General features: G+C 61.6%; 1 protein-coding gene across 1 annotated transcript in view; it reads right to left on the bottom strand.

Moving 5' to 3' along the window:
- Positions 1–13,637, bottom strand: part of CPLX1 (complexin 1) — a 32,034-nt gene extending 18,397 nt beyond the window's left edge. Inside the window, exons 1-2 of the mRNA XM_030314422.1 lie at positions 13,599–13,637; positions 12,091–12,197 (exon numbers count right to left, since the gene is read on the bottom strand). Coding sequence (XP_030170282.1) covers positions 12,091–12,121 — 31 coding nt within the window. The 5' untranslated portion in view covers positions 12,122–12,197; positions 13,599–13,637. The remainder of the gene's footprint in view (positions 1–12,090; positions 12,198–13,598) is intronic.
- Between the last annotated feature and the right edge of the window lie 511 nt (positions 13,638–14,148).

The following is a 14,148-nucleotide window of genomic DNA, read 5'->3' as shown; positions in this document are numbered from 1 at the left end:
GTGGAGACGTCAGGTCTGGGGAAGACGGAAGGCAGTCGCGGGGCGGAACTGAGCGGAGGAGGCCCCGCCAGGACACGGATTCGGCAGCAGGAGCGGAGGGGCCGGCCTCGGGGACGTGGGGGCGCGGGCTGGGCGGGCTGAGGGCCGCACGAGGGGCACCGTGTTCCTTGCACAGGTTCTGCCCCAGCCGGTCATCTCCCTGGGGAAATCGAACCAGAGCCCCGCAGACTCGGGCACTGGGGGCAGAGGCGACAGTCCAGCTGCAGACGAGGGTTAGGTGGGCACGGAAGACCCCTCCCCAAGCCCCCGCCCCCTGCCCTGTTTGCAGACCCTGCCATCCAGCCACGCAGGGTCCGTTTTCGGAGAAGTGGGACCACAGCCCCAAACAAGACCTAAAGATAGTTCACCGCGTGTTTATTCCACAGGCAAGCCCAAAGTCCCACCCGGCAAAGTTCCCCATCAGGCTCTCTTACCTCACTCTGAATGCGCAGCCCAGGAATGCCTCGGCCGTGAAGACAGCTCCCGAATCACAGGCAAGAGGGGCCCGGAGAACATGGACAGTACAGAGGGCGGGGCGACTCTCATTTTTATTTGTATTATATATATACGTATATATATTTTTTGTTTGTCTGTTTGTTTGTTTAAGTCTATTTATTTACCTTGAGAGAGAGAGAGGGAGAAGAGTAGGGGCAGGGAGAGGGAGAGACAGAAAATCCCGAGCAGGCTCTGTACTGTCAGCGCGGAACCCAATACGGGCCTCAGACCCACGGACTGTGAGACCAAGTGTCGAATGCTCAACCGACGGAGCCCCCCAGGCGCCCCAACAGGGCAACTCTTTAAAAAGGGGGGGGGGTAGTTTAGAACACACAAAAGAGCTCTTGGAAGCTAAATATAAATGTAGAAATTAAAAATGCAGTTCAAGGGCGTCTGGGGGGCGCTCTGTCAGGTGAGCCTCCGACTCTCGGTTTTGGCTCAGGTCCTGATCTCACAGTGTGTGAGGCCGTGAATCAGGCTCTGTGCCGACAGCTCGGAGCCTGCTTGGGATCCTGTCTCCCTCTCCCCTCCCGAGCTCTCTCTTTCTCTCTCTCAAAAGGAATAAATAAATAATCAACAAAATCCTGAAACTTCAGAATGCTAGTAAAACCTCTAGAGAGAGAGGAGATAAAAAGGAGGTCATGTAAAGAGCCCTGGAAATAAGAACAGCATCTGATGATTCAACAGCAACTTTAGAATCTGGAAGACAACAAAAAAATAACCTCACAATTTTTTTAAACTTTATTATTTTTGAGAGAGAAAGAGAGCAAGCCGGGGAGGGGCAGAGAGAGAGGGAGACAGGACCTGAAGCAGGCTCTGCACTGACCGCAGCGAGCCCGACCCGGGGCTCGAACCCACGAACCGCGTCTGACTCTTGATTTCGGCCATGATCCCAGGGTCACGGGGTCGAGCCCCGAGTTGGACTCCGCACGGGGCATGGAGCCTGCCCACGATTCGCTCTCTCCCTCTCTCTCGCTGCTCCTCCCCTGCTCATGCGTGCACACATACGTGCACTCTCTCAAAAAACTAAAGAGACAATTTAAAAACCAACTGCCAGTCACGTGTGAAGGCGCAACACAGAGACTTCCTCCCTACGCACCCTGCCACAGAACGTTCCCGAGGACGCAGCCGTAAGAGAAGACAGGGGAGTGCAGCCCATGCTGAGTGACAGCCTGGGCAAGAACCAGTGCTGACAGGAGCGGGACGTACCAGAGTCCTGGGGCAGCTGCACCAGAGGAGAGGAACAGCCAACCCTCCATCTGGAACCTTTGACCGCCCGGAAGGGTCGCGGTAAAGGGCTGCTGGCCGACGTGGGAAGCGTGAGAGACAGTCCGCAGAAACTTGGGCAAATGGAAACCGAGACACATGTTGGCTGCAGGGCAAGCCAAGGGCTTTATCACAAGAAAGAAGTGTTTGTACTGCCCTGCTTGGCTCGTCGGGGGGGCACTACTTACATCATCATCGTGACACCAGCCCCAGTGGCTGATACCGCCACGTAAGGAGCGTGGGGCAGGGGGTCTGGCGAGAGCTCAGTGCCCCCCATCCCGGAACGTCTGAGCTGGTCAGAATGAGCACAGGACCGAGAAACACACAAGGACCCCCGTGGGCGGTGGGGGCGGGGGACTCAAGGAAAAACTCTTATCCAGTGTGGATCAGAATCACATCTTCCCCCACACCCCTGCCAGGATGGTGGGGGGAAGTCTGGCAAATGTTGACAAACAGCTCCTTGAACTTGGAGGGAAGTCTGTTCTGATTCTGAGCCCATCACGCCAAGGGCGGGTTTCTGTCTAAATCCGTCTGCGAATGAACCAGACTTCCCTGAAACGTCCAGCTTCGAAGCCTGTTGTAAGGAAACGACAGTTACAGTGTTTCCTGCTGAACCCTATTTTAAACCACAGTCATCCTGAGAGGCTCTCTCCTCTCAGCCTTTGGTGCTACCCGCTGACCCTCCCGGACTAGTTCTAAGAAACCCACCGCGTAGAGCACTTTGCAGAGCCTTTTAAAATTAGAAATAGAACTGAAGGCATCCCTCCTTGAAAAAATATTTTTAAATTAAGTAATTAGACATTCTAACAGAATTTTAAAGTAACATCGTATCTCGATTATCCGTATCACTTCTTTATATTTTTCTGTATTATTTCAATTCCCTACCATAAGCATCCAGTTTCCTGTTAGAGAAATATGTACACATATCTTTTGTAAAGTTGAACGTGGGGCGCCTGGGTGGCTCAGGTCATGATCTCACGGTTTGTGAGTCCGAGCCCTGCGTCGGGCTCTGTGCTGACAGCCCGACGGGGCTCGGAGCCTGGAGCCTGCTTCGGATTCTGTGTCTCCCTCTCTGCCCCTGCCCCTCCCCTGCTTGCTCTCTCTCTCTCTCTCTCTCTCTCTCTCTCTCTCTCTCTCTCAAAAATAAATAAATATCGGGGCGCCTGGGTGGCTCAGTCGGTTAAGCGTCCGACTTCAGCTCAGGTCATGATCTCACAGTTCATGAGCTCGAGCCCTCAGTTGGGCTCAGTGCTGACAGCTCAGAGCCTGGAGCCTGCTTGGGATTCTGTGACTCCCTCTCTCTCTGCCCCTCCCCCCCCCGCCTCAAAAATGAAAACAATGAAAAGAATTTTAAGTTGAACGCAAAGATCAAAATATTTCTTTTATGTTAAGAGGACATTCGGCGATACCAACTGCCCAGGTCCAAATCGGACGGGCGGTGGGTGTGGACGGAGGCTGGGCCACAGGACTCCCGGACAGCACTGGCAAGGGCTCAGAATGCACAGTGTGGTTCCTGACGGTGACAATTAGAGCTGAAATAATGTTCTAAAAGGGCATGTAGGTTCCAAAACCCGCAGAAGGTTTTTAAAAAGAAACGTAAGTCCGTATATTAAAATAAGTAAAACAGCAGGAAGCCCTTTAAAAAGGAGAAAGTGAAGATGAGAGGCCGCGTCAGTCACGTCAACTGTAACAAGGCACACGAAACGAGGGACGTTCCTGCCACAGCCAAGTCCTGGTCATGGGCTGTCTGCCCCCACTGCCCCGCCCCGTGGGGCACGCAGCCCTGCAGAGCCCCCTGAGGGGAGGGGCCGTCCCGGTGAAGGAACAAAGGAGAACTAAAGCCAGCTCCCACCTCAGCCCCTGGTCAAGGTCAGAGTAACAAGCAAGGATGAACTGGGTGAAAGAAAGTTGGCTTCTGCACTGTCCTTGCTGGCACGGGGTCCCCACCCCTCCAAGCCCTTGGTGGGAGGCCGGGCACAAGGTCCGGGGCGGGGGGGGGGGGGCCCTGTCTCACCCGGCCGCCCTGGGCTGGGTGGCCTTGCCTCAGGCACTGTGAGGTGCTGGGTGGAGGGTGACCTAGAGACCCCCAAGCAGGCCGGAGCCCCGCCCCAGCCAAGTCACCGGTGCTGCTGTACTGAACGCACTTCCCTGAATTTCTGAGACGCCCCTCTTCTTCTTGTGCCCCAAACACCTCTCCTCTGCCTGTCAACTCCTTTCGTCAAAGGCTTTGCAAACCTTTATTAGTGGTCTGAGGATTTTCCTCCTGCTGTTTGCAAAGTCCCCCTCCCCTCGGGGACCATCAGATGCTCCCGCCCCCTGGGGAGGGGCCCCGGGGCCGGTGGAGCCAGGCGCCAGGCCGGCCTTGGCTTTCTGGAGAGGACAAACAGAGACAGAAGCGAGATGAAAACGCCAATTAGTGAGCCCAAACAGAGCCAAGCGCCGGGACAGATGGCACGGCCGCGGCTCGGGGCTGGTTGTAATCTCCACGTATCTGCCCCTCCATTCAGCCACTCTGCCACTCACAAGGCTGCCCCTTCACCAGTGCTGACAAGGAGGCAGGACGCTGTGGCCACGGCCCTGGGGTCGCCGCCCTTGGCCCCTCGTCTGCTGAAGGGGACGAGGACCAGGGATGGGAGGCCTCCCCAGGCCCCCTCTCCTCCTGGCCTTGAGTCTCAGGGACCTCCCACGATGCTCCCAGCCTGGGAAGGGCGGGTCCCGCTGGGGGAGGCTGACTCCAGCCTGGGTCTGGGCAACTTGTTCTCTCTCACGGCCATGGACCAGGTACAGAGCCTGGAGTGGTAGTCCACGTTTCTGGAACCTTCCTTCTGAAGGGAAGCTAAGTGCAGGATGGTCCCGTGGCCCTGAGACCAGCAGCTCTGCTAAGGCTTCCCCAGGCCCACCCCTCCTCCTATACTCACCCCTGCACCTCCCTCCCCCCACCCCTCCCCCTCCCCCCACCTCTCCCGGGGTTTCCCTGGGTCTGTGGTCCTTGCTTTTAAACCACTGGGGGCCAAACCGTGGAGGCAGAGGCCTGGGGCCAGCACGGCTTGGGGTGCATGCGGTGGGCAGCACCCTGCCCTCGAGAAGCCCACCACCCAGCCCAGGAAACAAGGCTCAGCACAGGGTCCGTCATTTCTGCCTGGACGAGGCCGCCGTGTCCTGAGGAAATCTCAGGAGCTGCCAGCAGGGCCAGAAGGCACAGGTGTGAGCACTGCCCTGCCGGACCGAGTCTCAACCCCCTGAGTCCCAGTCTGCAAGGGACTCGGCACCGAGCACCCGGCACCCACCAGACGGCACCCTCTGCACCCAGACCCAGCACTCGGCACCGAGCACCCGGCACCCACCAGACGGCACCCTCTGCACCCAGACCCAGCACTCGGCACCGAGCACCCGGCACCCACCAGACGGCACCCTCTGCACCCAGACCCAGCACTCGGCACCGAGCACCCGGCACCCACCAGACGGCACCCTCTGCACCCAGACCCAGCACTCGGCACCGAGCACCCGGCACCCACCAGACGGCACCCTCTGCACCCAGACCCAGCACTCGGCACCGAGCACCCGGCACCGAGCACCCGGCACCCACCAGACGGCACCCTCAGCACCCAGACCCAGCACTCGGCACCGAGCACCCGGCACCCACCAGACGGCACCCTCAGCACCCAGACCCAGCACTCGGCACCGAGCACCCGGCACCCACCAGACGGCACCCTCTGCACCCAGACCCAGCACTCGGCACCGAGCACCCGGCACCCACCAGACGGCACCCTCTGCACCCAGACCCAGCACTCGGCACCGAGCACCCGGCACCCACCAGACGGCACCCTCTGCACCCAGACCCAGCACTCGGTACTCTCAGCACCGAGCACACAACACCTAGCACCCTCAGAACTCGGCACATAGCACTTAGCACCTGACACAATACATGGCACCCAGCACTCAGAACCCGGCACCCCAAGCCCTCTGCTGGGCCCCAAGTGGCCACCTGACCTCAGCCCACCTCCTTAGTCTGGAGGTCACAGTTCACAGTCTGGCCCGTGGGACCAAAGGGGACCTAAAGAGTGGAACGGGGACTCTCCCTCAACCCTGCCAGGCTGTCCCTAAGAAAAGGAAGCCAGAGGTCCTGACTGATTTCTGCAAGGGTGGGAAGAACCACGTCCCCCCCACCGCCCCGTCCAGGGGGTGAGAAAAGTGCGAGCAACCCCAGAAAAGAGAGATGTGTACGACGCCTAAGCACACACAGGCCAGGAGGAAGGAGTGTGCGTGCGGACCCCAGCCAGTGGCCCCACCACCCCCTAGATGGGGCAGGGGTGCTCTGGGCGGCCGCTGGCCGAGAGCAGGAGTCTCAGGATGGCCCCGTCCCCCCCCCCCCCCCCCGCCGCCCCGCCTGATCCATTACGACCCGGGCTTGGGTCTACCACGCCAGAGTCTCTGAAATCGGGTGGCCTTAGGGTCTGCCTGGCCTTGATGCTCCTTCTGCTGGGTTGACGCCCCAGCATGACATGTGCAGTGTTCCGGAGCCAGCCGAGCAGTCCCTGGTGTCAGTGCAAGATCACCGTGAGCCCTGTCACACGGGAGCTATTAAAACAAAGGCTTTAATCCCAACCAGAATTTCTCGCCAACCAACAGGCAAAAAATAAATGACTTTACCAGTTGAAGTGCATTTATATCCATTTTATTCCCACACCGGGGCAAAAGCTTTATAACTGAGCTGTAGCTCAATCAACCAGGACCATATTCTCCTGAGGGAAAGACTGTCCTTCATTGTTTTAGGGAGAAAAGGCCGTTTCTCTGATGTGCCTTCCAGCCTCTGACACATGTGGGGTGAGTGGTGTCTCTCCCGAGTGCAGGGAGGTAACTTGATTCAACAGGGCATCTGGGAGGCCCGTTGTGAATGATGCTGGCGTTTTATCTTTGAGCCCCTGCTGGCTGCTTGCGGAGACCCCGGCTCTCAGGCGCCCCCGCCCTCGGAGGGCCGATGCTCTGGGGGCCTTACATCTGAAAATCAAGACTTCCCAAGGGGATGTGAGCCAGGTACCGTGAGCTGCCTGCCCGGCGCCGTCCGCCTTGTTCGGAGGGGATGCGCCCGGCTCGGCCTCACCTTCGCAGACCCTTCTTGCCCGTGCCGCACAAATGGAAACCCTCTGCCAGATCCCATAAACACACCTGCCAAGCAGAACCCGGGCTTGCTCCCTGGGCCCCCCGCTGCTTCCTGCCCCGTCCCGTCGCTGTGACCCGGAGCACCGGCAGCCACTTGGCGCCCTGAGAAGCAGGCTAAGCACGAAAGCCCAGGGCAGCTCGCCGCTGACAGCGGCACAGGGGGAGCCGAAGCCGGGCCCAGATGGCACCACGGAGCAGCTGAGCCACCGCCTGACACCTCTCTGTGTGAGGGAAACAAACGTCGTCGCCAGCCCCTCTCTGCTTCTCTACTGTGAGTCAAAAGCGTCTTCGCCAACGAGGTAGCACTTCCCTCCCAGCCTGCTCCTCCCCTGCGGCCCCGCTTGGCCTGTGGCTCCGCCAGCCTCCCGGAGGCCCTGGCCGCCCCCGGTAGCCTTCCAGCAGCGCAGCCCCAGGCCCGGGAGAGGCCCCCGATAGACAGGGTTAACTCCAAACCAGACAGACGGGTGGGCGAGCCGATGGGACCGGCCCTACCCTCAGGACCCGGGTTTGGGACAGGATGGGGATGCCTGGCCTCTCCGTCAGTGTAGGGCCCCGTGGGGGTGCTGGGGGTCCGGACAGGACCACCTGGGATCTCAGGGCTGTCTCTGCAGCTCTGACCCGAGGTCCTAGGAGGCAAGGTGAAGGAGAGTCTGGGAAAGAGCTATTTCTGACCTGCAAAGACCTCAGGCCCCCTGACGCCGTGTCCCCGAAGCAGCTGCAGGCACACACAGGCCTCAGCTGGGAGTCACGGAGCTAGCAGTGGAAGATGGGAGCTCGGGCCGGTTGACAGAAGCAGGGGCCAAACGAGGGAGGAGACCCCCCAAAGCGCCCCTGGAGGCGGGGGAAGGCACCAGCACTGAGGGAGGGGCTCCCAGCTCCCAGAGGGAGACTCACCCCACCGCAGCCCCACCCCGTCTTGTGCCGTCGATGAGGCAGGTGGGCGCTGCCCTGTTTTCTCTAGCGTCTGACCCTGGCAGGCTCGACAGATCCGGGGACTGATCCCCACGAGACCCCCAAGAGGGCGCCCCAACAGGGAGCAAAGAGCCCACCACCCACGGGGTGCGGAGGCCCTCGAGGTTCTCCCTGGGGTATGTGTCTGTGAGAGGCTGTTCTGTCCACGGAGGGCTGGGTGACCGAGGTTCATCCTCCTCCCATACGCCCGCAGTCTTGCCCGACGGAGAGACATGCGCTCGGACATGTGTTCATTCCCTCGCCCTCACCCTCCTCAATACACCAGACCACAGGCCCTCCGCCCTCCTACTCACCAAGACTGGACAGCCTCTCAGCCAAGCCCAGGCCGGGCTCTCCCCCCACAGGATGGCCCCAGGCCCCAGGCCCCTGCAGCCGTGGGCCACTGGAGAGCTCAGGGCAGAGCTGTGCTTGGTGAGAAGACCCCGCCCCTTGGGGCTTGGTCGCTCTTGTCCTGTAACATTCTCCTTCCAATCTCCTGCTGCCTTCCACACCTGTTCTAACCCCTACAGCCCCTGGGCCTTTGCACGTGCTGTGTCCCCATCTCACCTGCACATCCTTAAATCCCACCTCAGATGTCCTCTCCTCCGTGAAGCCCTCCCCTGTCCCCGCACCATCCCCAAGGACCTGAGCACGCTCTGGACACAAAATATGTCACACTAAGGCAGATCAACAGGATAGCCAGCGTTGAAAACCAGTTGTCAGGGCCAAAATAGTCATGCTGTACCTGATTTAGCCTGATGAGGGTCTACAACCAACCACACCACACTGACAGCTGCCCGCGCTCTCGGCCACCGTGTAAATGTAGCTGCGGGGCCATTTGCCACTTCCTGGCCTTGGGAGAAACCGTTTTTGCAAACGACGCCCTTGAGGGTCCTGAGCGCCAGGTCCGAGGACGTGTGGCCCAAGCACCTGGCCCCAGTTCCAGGCCACTTTGCCACCATCTCCAGTCCACCACTTGAGATGCTGCCCCAGACTTTGCATTAAATCCGGGGGGTGTCTTGATGGATCTTGGGGCAGCCCAAGAACATAAAAGCCTCCAGGATATTTTCTTAGAACAAATTTGCCAACAGCTGGGCACTTTCTTCACCAATTTGGCCCCAAGAGACTTCTCCTCAGCCAGCCCTGCGTGCCCATGGCGCCTACAGCCCTCTGCCTCAGCGTGGACCCCAGCAGAACAGTGTCCAGGGGGACCACGTCTGAGTTTGAAGTAACCTAGAGCCCTGGGAGCCGCTGTCCCCTCCTCCGTGGTCCATACCTGTCTACCTGCCCACAGAGAAGGAGCTGGGCACCAGGCGTCTGTGAGGTCATTGGTCAGTGCTGATGGCTTTGCTGGGACGCGACAGGACAGGACACTTGTGCTCACCCACGGTGGTTCTAAGGACAGCCCCACTCCCACCCGCCGGGCCCCCTCCCCCTCACTGCCCAGGGCAGCCCCTAGCAACTCCTAGCCACCTTCCTCCCCCTTCTCTTCCTTCCTGTGGCAGGTGGTCTGTGCCCAGGGGTCTGTGCCCTGCTCCCAGGTGGCCCCGTGGGCCCCAGGCAGTCAGTGGAGGAGAACGCCCCCAGCAAGGGTCACATAGCAACTGTAGTAGCAGAACCAGAAGCCCACTGGCTGGGCTCGGCGTCAACAGGGGCTGGGCCGCAGGGACCGGGCAGCATCAGACGTCAACAGGGGCTTACAGGAAAGGCCGGGGTCGCCTGGGCTTTCGCCACCGTCCAAACGGCATCCGAGGTCCTTTGGGACCAGCAGCCCCTGAACTCTGGACTGTCACTCAGTTCATCAGACCCTGAGCCCCAGCGTGGACAAGGCCCTACAGAAACAGCCGTGCACTTGCTGTCAACTCCCTGCTGCTCTGTCTGTCTGACGCTAGATTCCAGAGTCCTGTGGTTGCCATTCCTCCCAGGCAGTCACCTCGAAGCCTCTGTCCCCATCCAAGAGATGCCTGGTCAGGAAGACGCAGCAGCCCAGGGAGCTGCAGACAGCCTCAGGTGACCACAACTTAACTGGGCTTCGTGCAGTCCTCCAGCCAGTGCGGCTGAGTGTGGCCTGCCACCACAGGGCTCCCTCCAGACCCTCATCTCCTTCCTCCCTCCTGCTAGGGCTCTCTCTGCACGTGCAGGTGATGTGGCCTCTGCGCTTCTAGCCCTGACTCGATTCCTTAGTTGGCTTCTGACACGTCTCTGTCCCTGTGTCTCTCTCCACCACGCACCCCGCGCTCCCGTCTCTCGTCCCGGTTCCCTGGGCTCCTCAGTGTTCATCTCGGCGTGCCCTGTCTTTTCCCCTTGGCTGTTCTGTTCCAATTCTCCATCCCCCCAAGAGGCTGCTGTGCCTGAACTCCAGCCTGTGCCCCTCTGTCTCTCTCTTGCCTTCATCTCCCTCCAGCCTGCTCCATTTCTGGGGTCTGCCTCTTTCTGAATGGTTTCCTGGGTGTATCCCACTGGGTCTGTCTCTCTTGGAACACTTCTGGCGTCTGTCTCTGTCCCTCTGTCTGAATGTGCTCGTCCCGAGAGACCAAAATGATGCCTGCCCGGGGGAGAGAAAGCGCAGAAACAGAACACGAGGTCTCGCCCTGGACGTCAGGCGGCGCTCAACCTCAGTACCGCAGGGAAGGTGAACACCGAGCCAGCACTGGGCTGGGACACCCTGTCCGTGGCCACCAAGAGGGTGCCCCGAGGCACGTCCGCTGCCTGCCCCCCCGCCCCCCGCTGCCAAGCACCCGCTTGGCCCTGAGAAGCCTGCCCCGTCGCCGCTGCAGGAAAAACTCTGGGCTGACACGGAACAAAGGGAATCCAGGCTGGCAATTACACAGCTAATTTCAGCCACGTAGACAGCCAGATCAGATATTCCAGTGTTCTTACAAACCCACCTCAGGGCCTGAATTAGCCACCTAATTAATTATCTGTAGCAGTCTGGGACCGGCTGGGTGGAACATGGATTGCTCCTGGTGCCAGGGTGCTGGCTTGTCCCTGAATCGTGTCCCGGTGATGTAATCATTATAATTAGACTCAACCTGCAGCCTCTCCTTGACCACAAAGTCCTAAAAAGTGTGGCCCCGGGCCAGGCCCACTTGTGGTGAGCAGAAAGGCAGCCCACCCACGGGCCCTGCCCTGGGCTTCACGGCACTGTGCCGTCCTGCACCTCAGTGCTGCCACAATAGCCCGCTGGCTCCCCTCCTCCAGAAACACGGTCCTCATCCCTCCCACCACTGCAGATGCGCCACCTGACTCAACGCCAGGCTGTGAATGGCACCGGGTCAGGGTGTGGCCCACGGAGGCCACCAAAGGAAGACATCCGGAAATGGCACAGGCTCCCATCCCAGAGAGCTCTGGGGAGCTGGTGCTGCACCAGGACAGCTGGGCCCCTCAGGCCCCGCTGAACCAGACTGCTCTACCAGGAAGCACCTGTGCCAGTGTGGACTTCACTGCCCTGCCCACCTCCGAGGCCAGGGAGTCTGGCCACAAAGATGGTCTTTGGAGCCCGGTGGGCACAGGGTTCCCTCCGGATAAGAGTCAGCAGTGGTAGAAGGGCAGTCCCCTCCCCCAACACACACACACACACACACACACACACACACACACACACACAGCTGCACTGCCTCCGGGGAACGGGGCCAGGGCCCTACCAGCGATCCTGGCCTCTTCTCTTGTCCCTGAGCTCAGCGGCCCAGGCTCCCTGCACATGCTGCTGCCCCCACCCTGGGTGAGACCCACAGGGTGCACATCCAGCTCGGGATCCCCCCCACCTGCTGCAGTCACCCTGCAGCGTCCCATGGCTTTGCCCACCAAGAACAAAGGGCCTGTGGGGGCCACCAGACCCTGACGGTTAGGACTGGCTGTTGGTGCCCGTGAAATCCGCACTGGGCTGGGCCTTCCCCCCAAGGCCCAGGGAGGGTGCTGCTGTTTAACCCTTGACCCCATTCTCAGCACTGTCTGGTGGGCTCTGCCCTGACCACAGCACGCCAGCGTATTTCCTCCCCCCGCCTTGGTCCCTGGCTCCTTCCCAAGGGAGGGAGTGGGCAGGTGTGTTTTGGGGGATGTGCAGTGAAGGAACGTGTGAAGTCTGAGGGTGACCATATGCCCCCGCATGTCTGCATGCCACAGCGGCTTCCAGCCGGCGACCAGCTGGGCGGATCCTGCCCCCACTCCCCTACTTCCTACCTCCCAGGGCTTGTTTCATCACGAACTCCATGACGATGGCTTTGATTCCTCAGCGGCTCCTCCCGAGGATTGGAACTCACATGCACGTGTGGCCAGGAGTTCTCTGCCTGCGGGAGAGGAAGTGGTCACAGGTCACCCTGATCAGGCCTGGGGAAGAGCTTTCTCCTCATCCCCACCTGACGTCGTGTGAGCGTGGGTCTGGGGTCTGACAGAGCATCATTTGACAATCCCCCCACACCTTATGGCGGGACCCCAACACTGACAGGGACACCTGGCGGGGGGGGGCGGTCTCTGGGGAGGAGGGTTCCTACCACATGCCCTGACCAAGGCAGGTAGATCCCAGGACCCCAGCGGGACCTGCAAAGTGGTCTCACCTGGCCCCTAGGTTTCTGAAATTAGTTTTTGGTGGCCATTGCAGGGACGGAGCAGGGCGCTCACGACTTGGGGGAGCACAGCCCAGAGGAGCCAGGCCCGGTGGGGGCAGGGCCCAAGGGGTGTTTGAAGGTGACTGGCTCTTCTGCCTCCTTTCTGGGCCCTGGGCCACACGGGGGCTGGGGTCTGTGGAAGGAACAGGCACCCCAGTGGTTAGGGTGGGGTGGGGCCTGAGTGGATGCCCCTTGTGAGAGGCCCCCTTGGCTTCTGACAGAGGAGTCTCAGGAGACCAGGCTCCATCCAGGCGACACTCCAGTGCCCACCACTACAGTGAGGGAGGGAGCGGAAGGGAGAAACTGCAGGGAATCCAACCTTCAGGGAACAAATGCAAATGGGGGATGGGGTGGGGAGCGCAGACCACCCCTCCACCTGCATTAGCGTGGGGGGGGGGGGGCGCTCCGGGGTCCAGCTCAGCTGAACTCCGGTGGGGTGGGGAGATGCCCCCTGTAAAATCCGCGGCTGCGATCCCCCTCCCTCCCCACCTGCGGGGTCTCTTCCTGGCGGGGAAGCCCAGGCCTCTGGAGACCCAGTGTTTGACGGTGTTTTCCTCTGCAGACGGAGACCCGCGTTTGTGCGGCCTGGGGAGGGCTGGCTGGGTGGGAGTGCCCCCGCCTCCCCGCAGAGCGCTGGCGCGCAGGGGCGCCCTTGCCGCAAAGCAGATTCTCTTCCAAACTTCTCCCCTGGTTCCTGAGGGGGATGGGGAGCTCAGGGTCCAGCCACAGGGACACTCGGGATGCTGCTGGAGCCTCTCCCAGGGCTCCCAGTGCCGCCTCGCGCGGGCCGGGGCTCCCGCTGCCGCCGCACCCCTTGGCTTTGCGGGCGGGCGAGTTGCCCGGCTCCGCTGAGCGGCCCTCAGGCGGGAGCGCGCCGGGAAAGAAAGAGCCAGGGCACCAGGGAGGGGAAGGGGCGACTCGGGAGGCCGGGGACTCGGAGAAGGAGCCAGAAAGGGAGGGCGCGCGGCGGGACGGCGGGGCCCGCTTCAGCACCGCGCCGGCGGACAGCGCCCGCCCGGGGCCGGGAGCAGCGGGCGGGGAGCGGGCGGCCTGGGGCGGGCTGCGCGCGGGCGCGTCGGTTACCTTCCCGGGGCCGGGCTGCGGGCGAGCGGGCGGGCGGGCGGGCGGGCGGTCAGCGGCGGGCCGGCTCCATGTGGCGCCCCGGGAACTGCGGCGGCGGCTGAAGGGCACGGCGAGGAGGGCGCGTCACATGGAGGCGCTCCCCGCCCCCCGCCCGCGTCCGAGCGTGACGACGAGGGCGGGGCCGCAGCGGCTGGGCGGGCGCCCGCGGGGGGCGGGGGCGGGGGCGGGGAGACGCGCCCCCCTCTCCCCTCGCAAGCCCTGCCCTCGCGCCGCTTTCGGGGGGGCATCTCCGAGCCACCGCCTGCGACCCCGGCCCGCACGGCGGCTTAGAGTCCCAGACACTGCCCCCCACCCCCGACCACCATCCGACCTCCTCGGTGTGGACCCGGGCGGGGGTCGCCCTCTTCACAGACAGGGTCGCGCATCCCCACGCCCCCGCCCGTGCGGGGTACCTCGTGAGCGCCTGCGGAACCCCCAGTGGCAAAAGCTTTCTTTTCAGGCGGGGGTGGAGAGGCCTTGGGGGTTGGGGTCGCGCGGCTCCCCTCCCCAT

The sequence above is a fragment of the Lynx canadensis genome, chromosome B1, assembly GCF_007474595.2.
Source record: "Lynx canadensis isolate LIC74 chromosome B1, mLynCan4.pri.v2, whole genome shotgun sequence".
Classification (NCBI taxonomy): domain Eukaryota; kingdom Metazoa; phylum Chordata; class Mammalia; order Carnivora; family Felidae; genus Lynx; species Lynx canadensis.
Note: the sequence above shows the minus strand (reverse complement) of the source record. Positions and strands in the feature narration are given on the sequence as shown.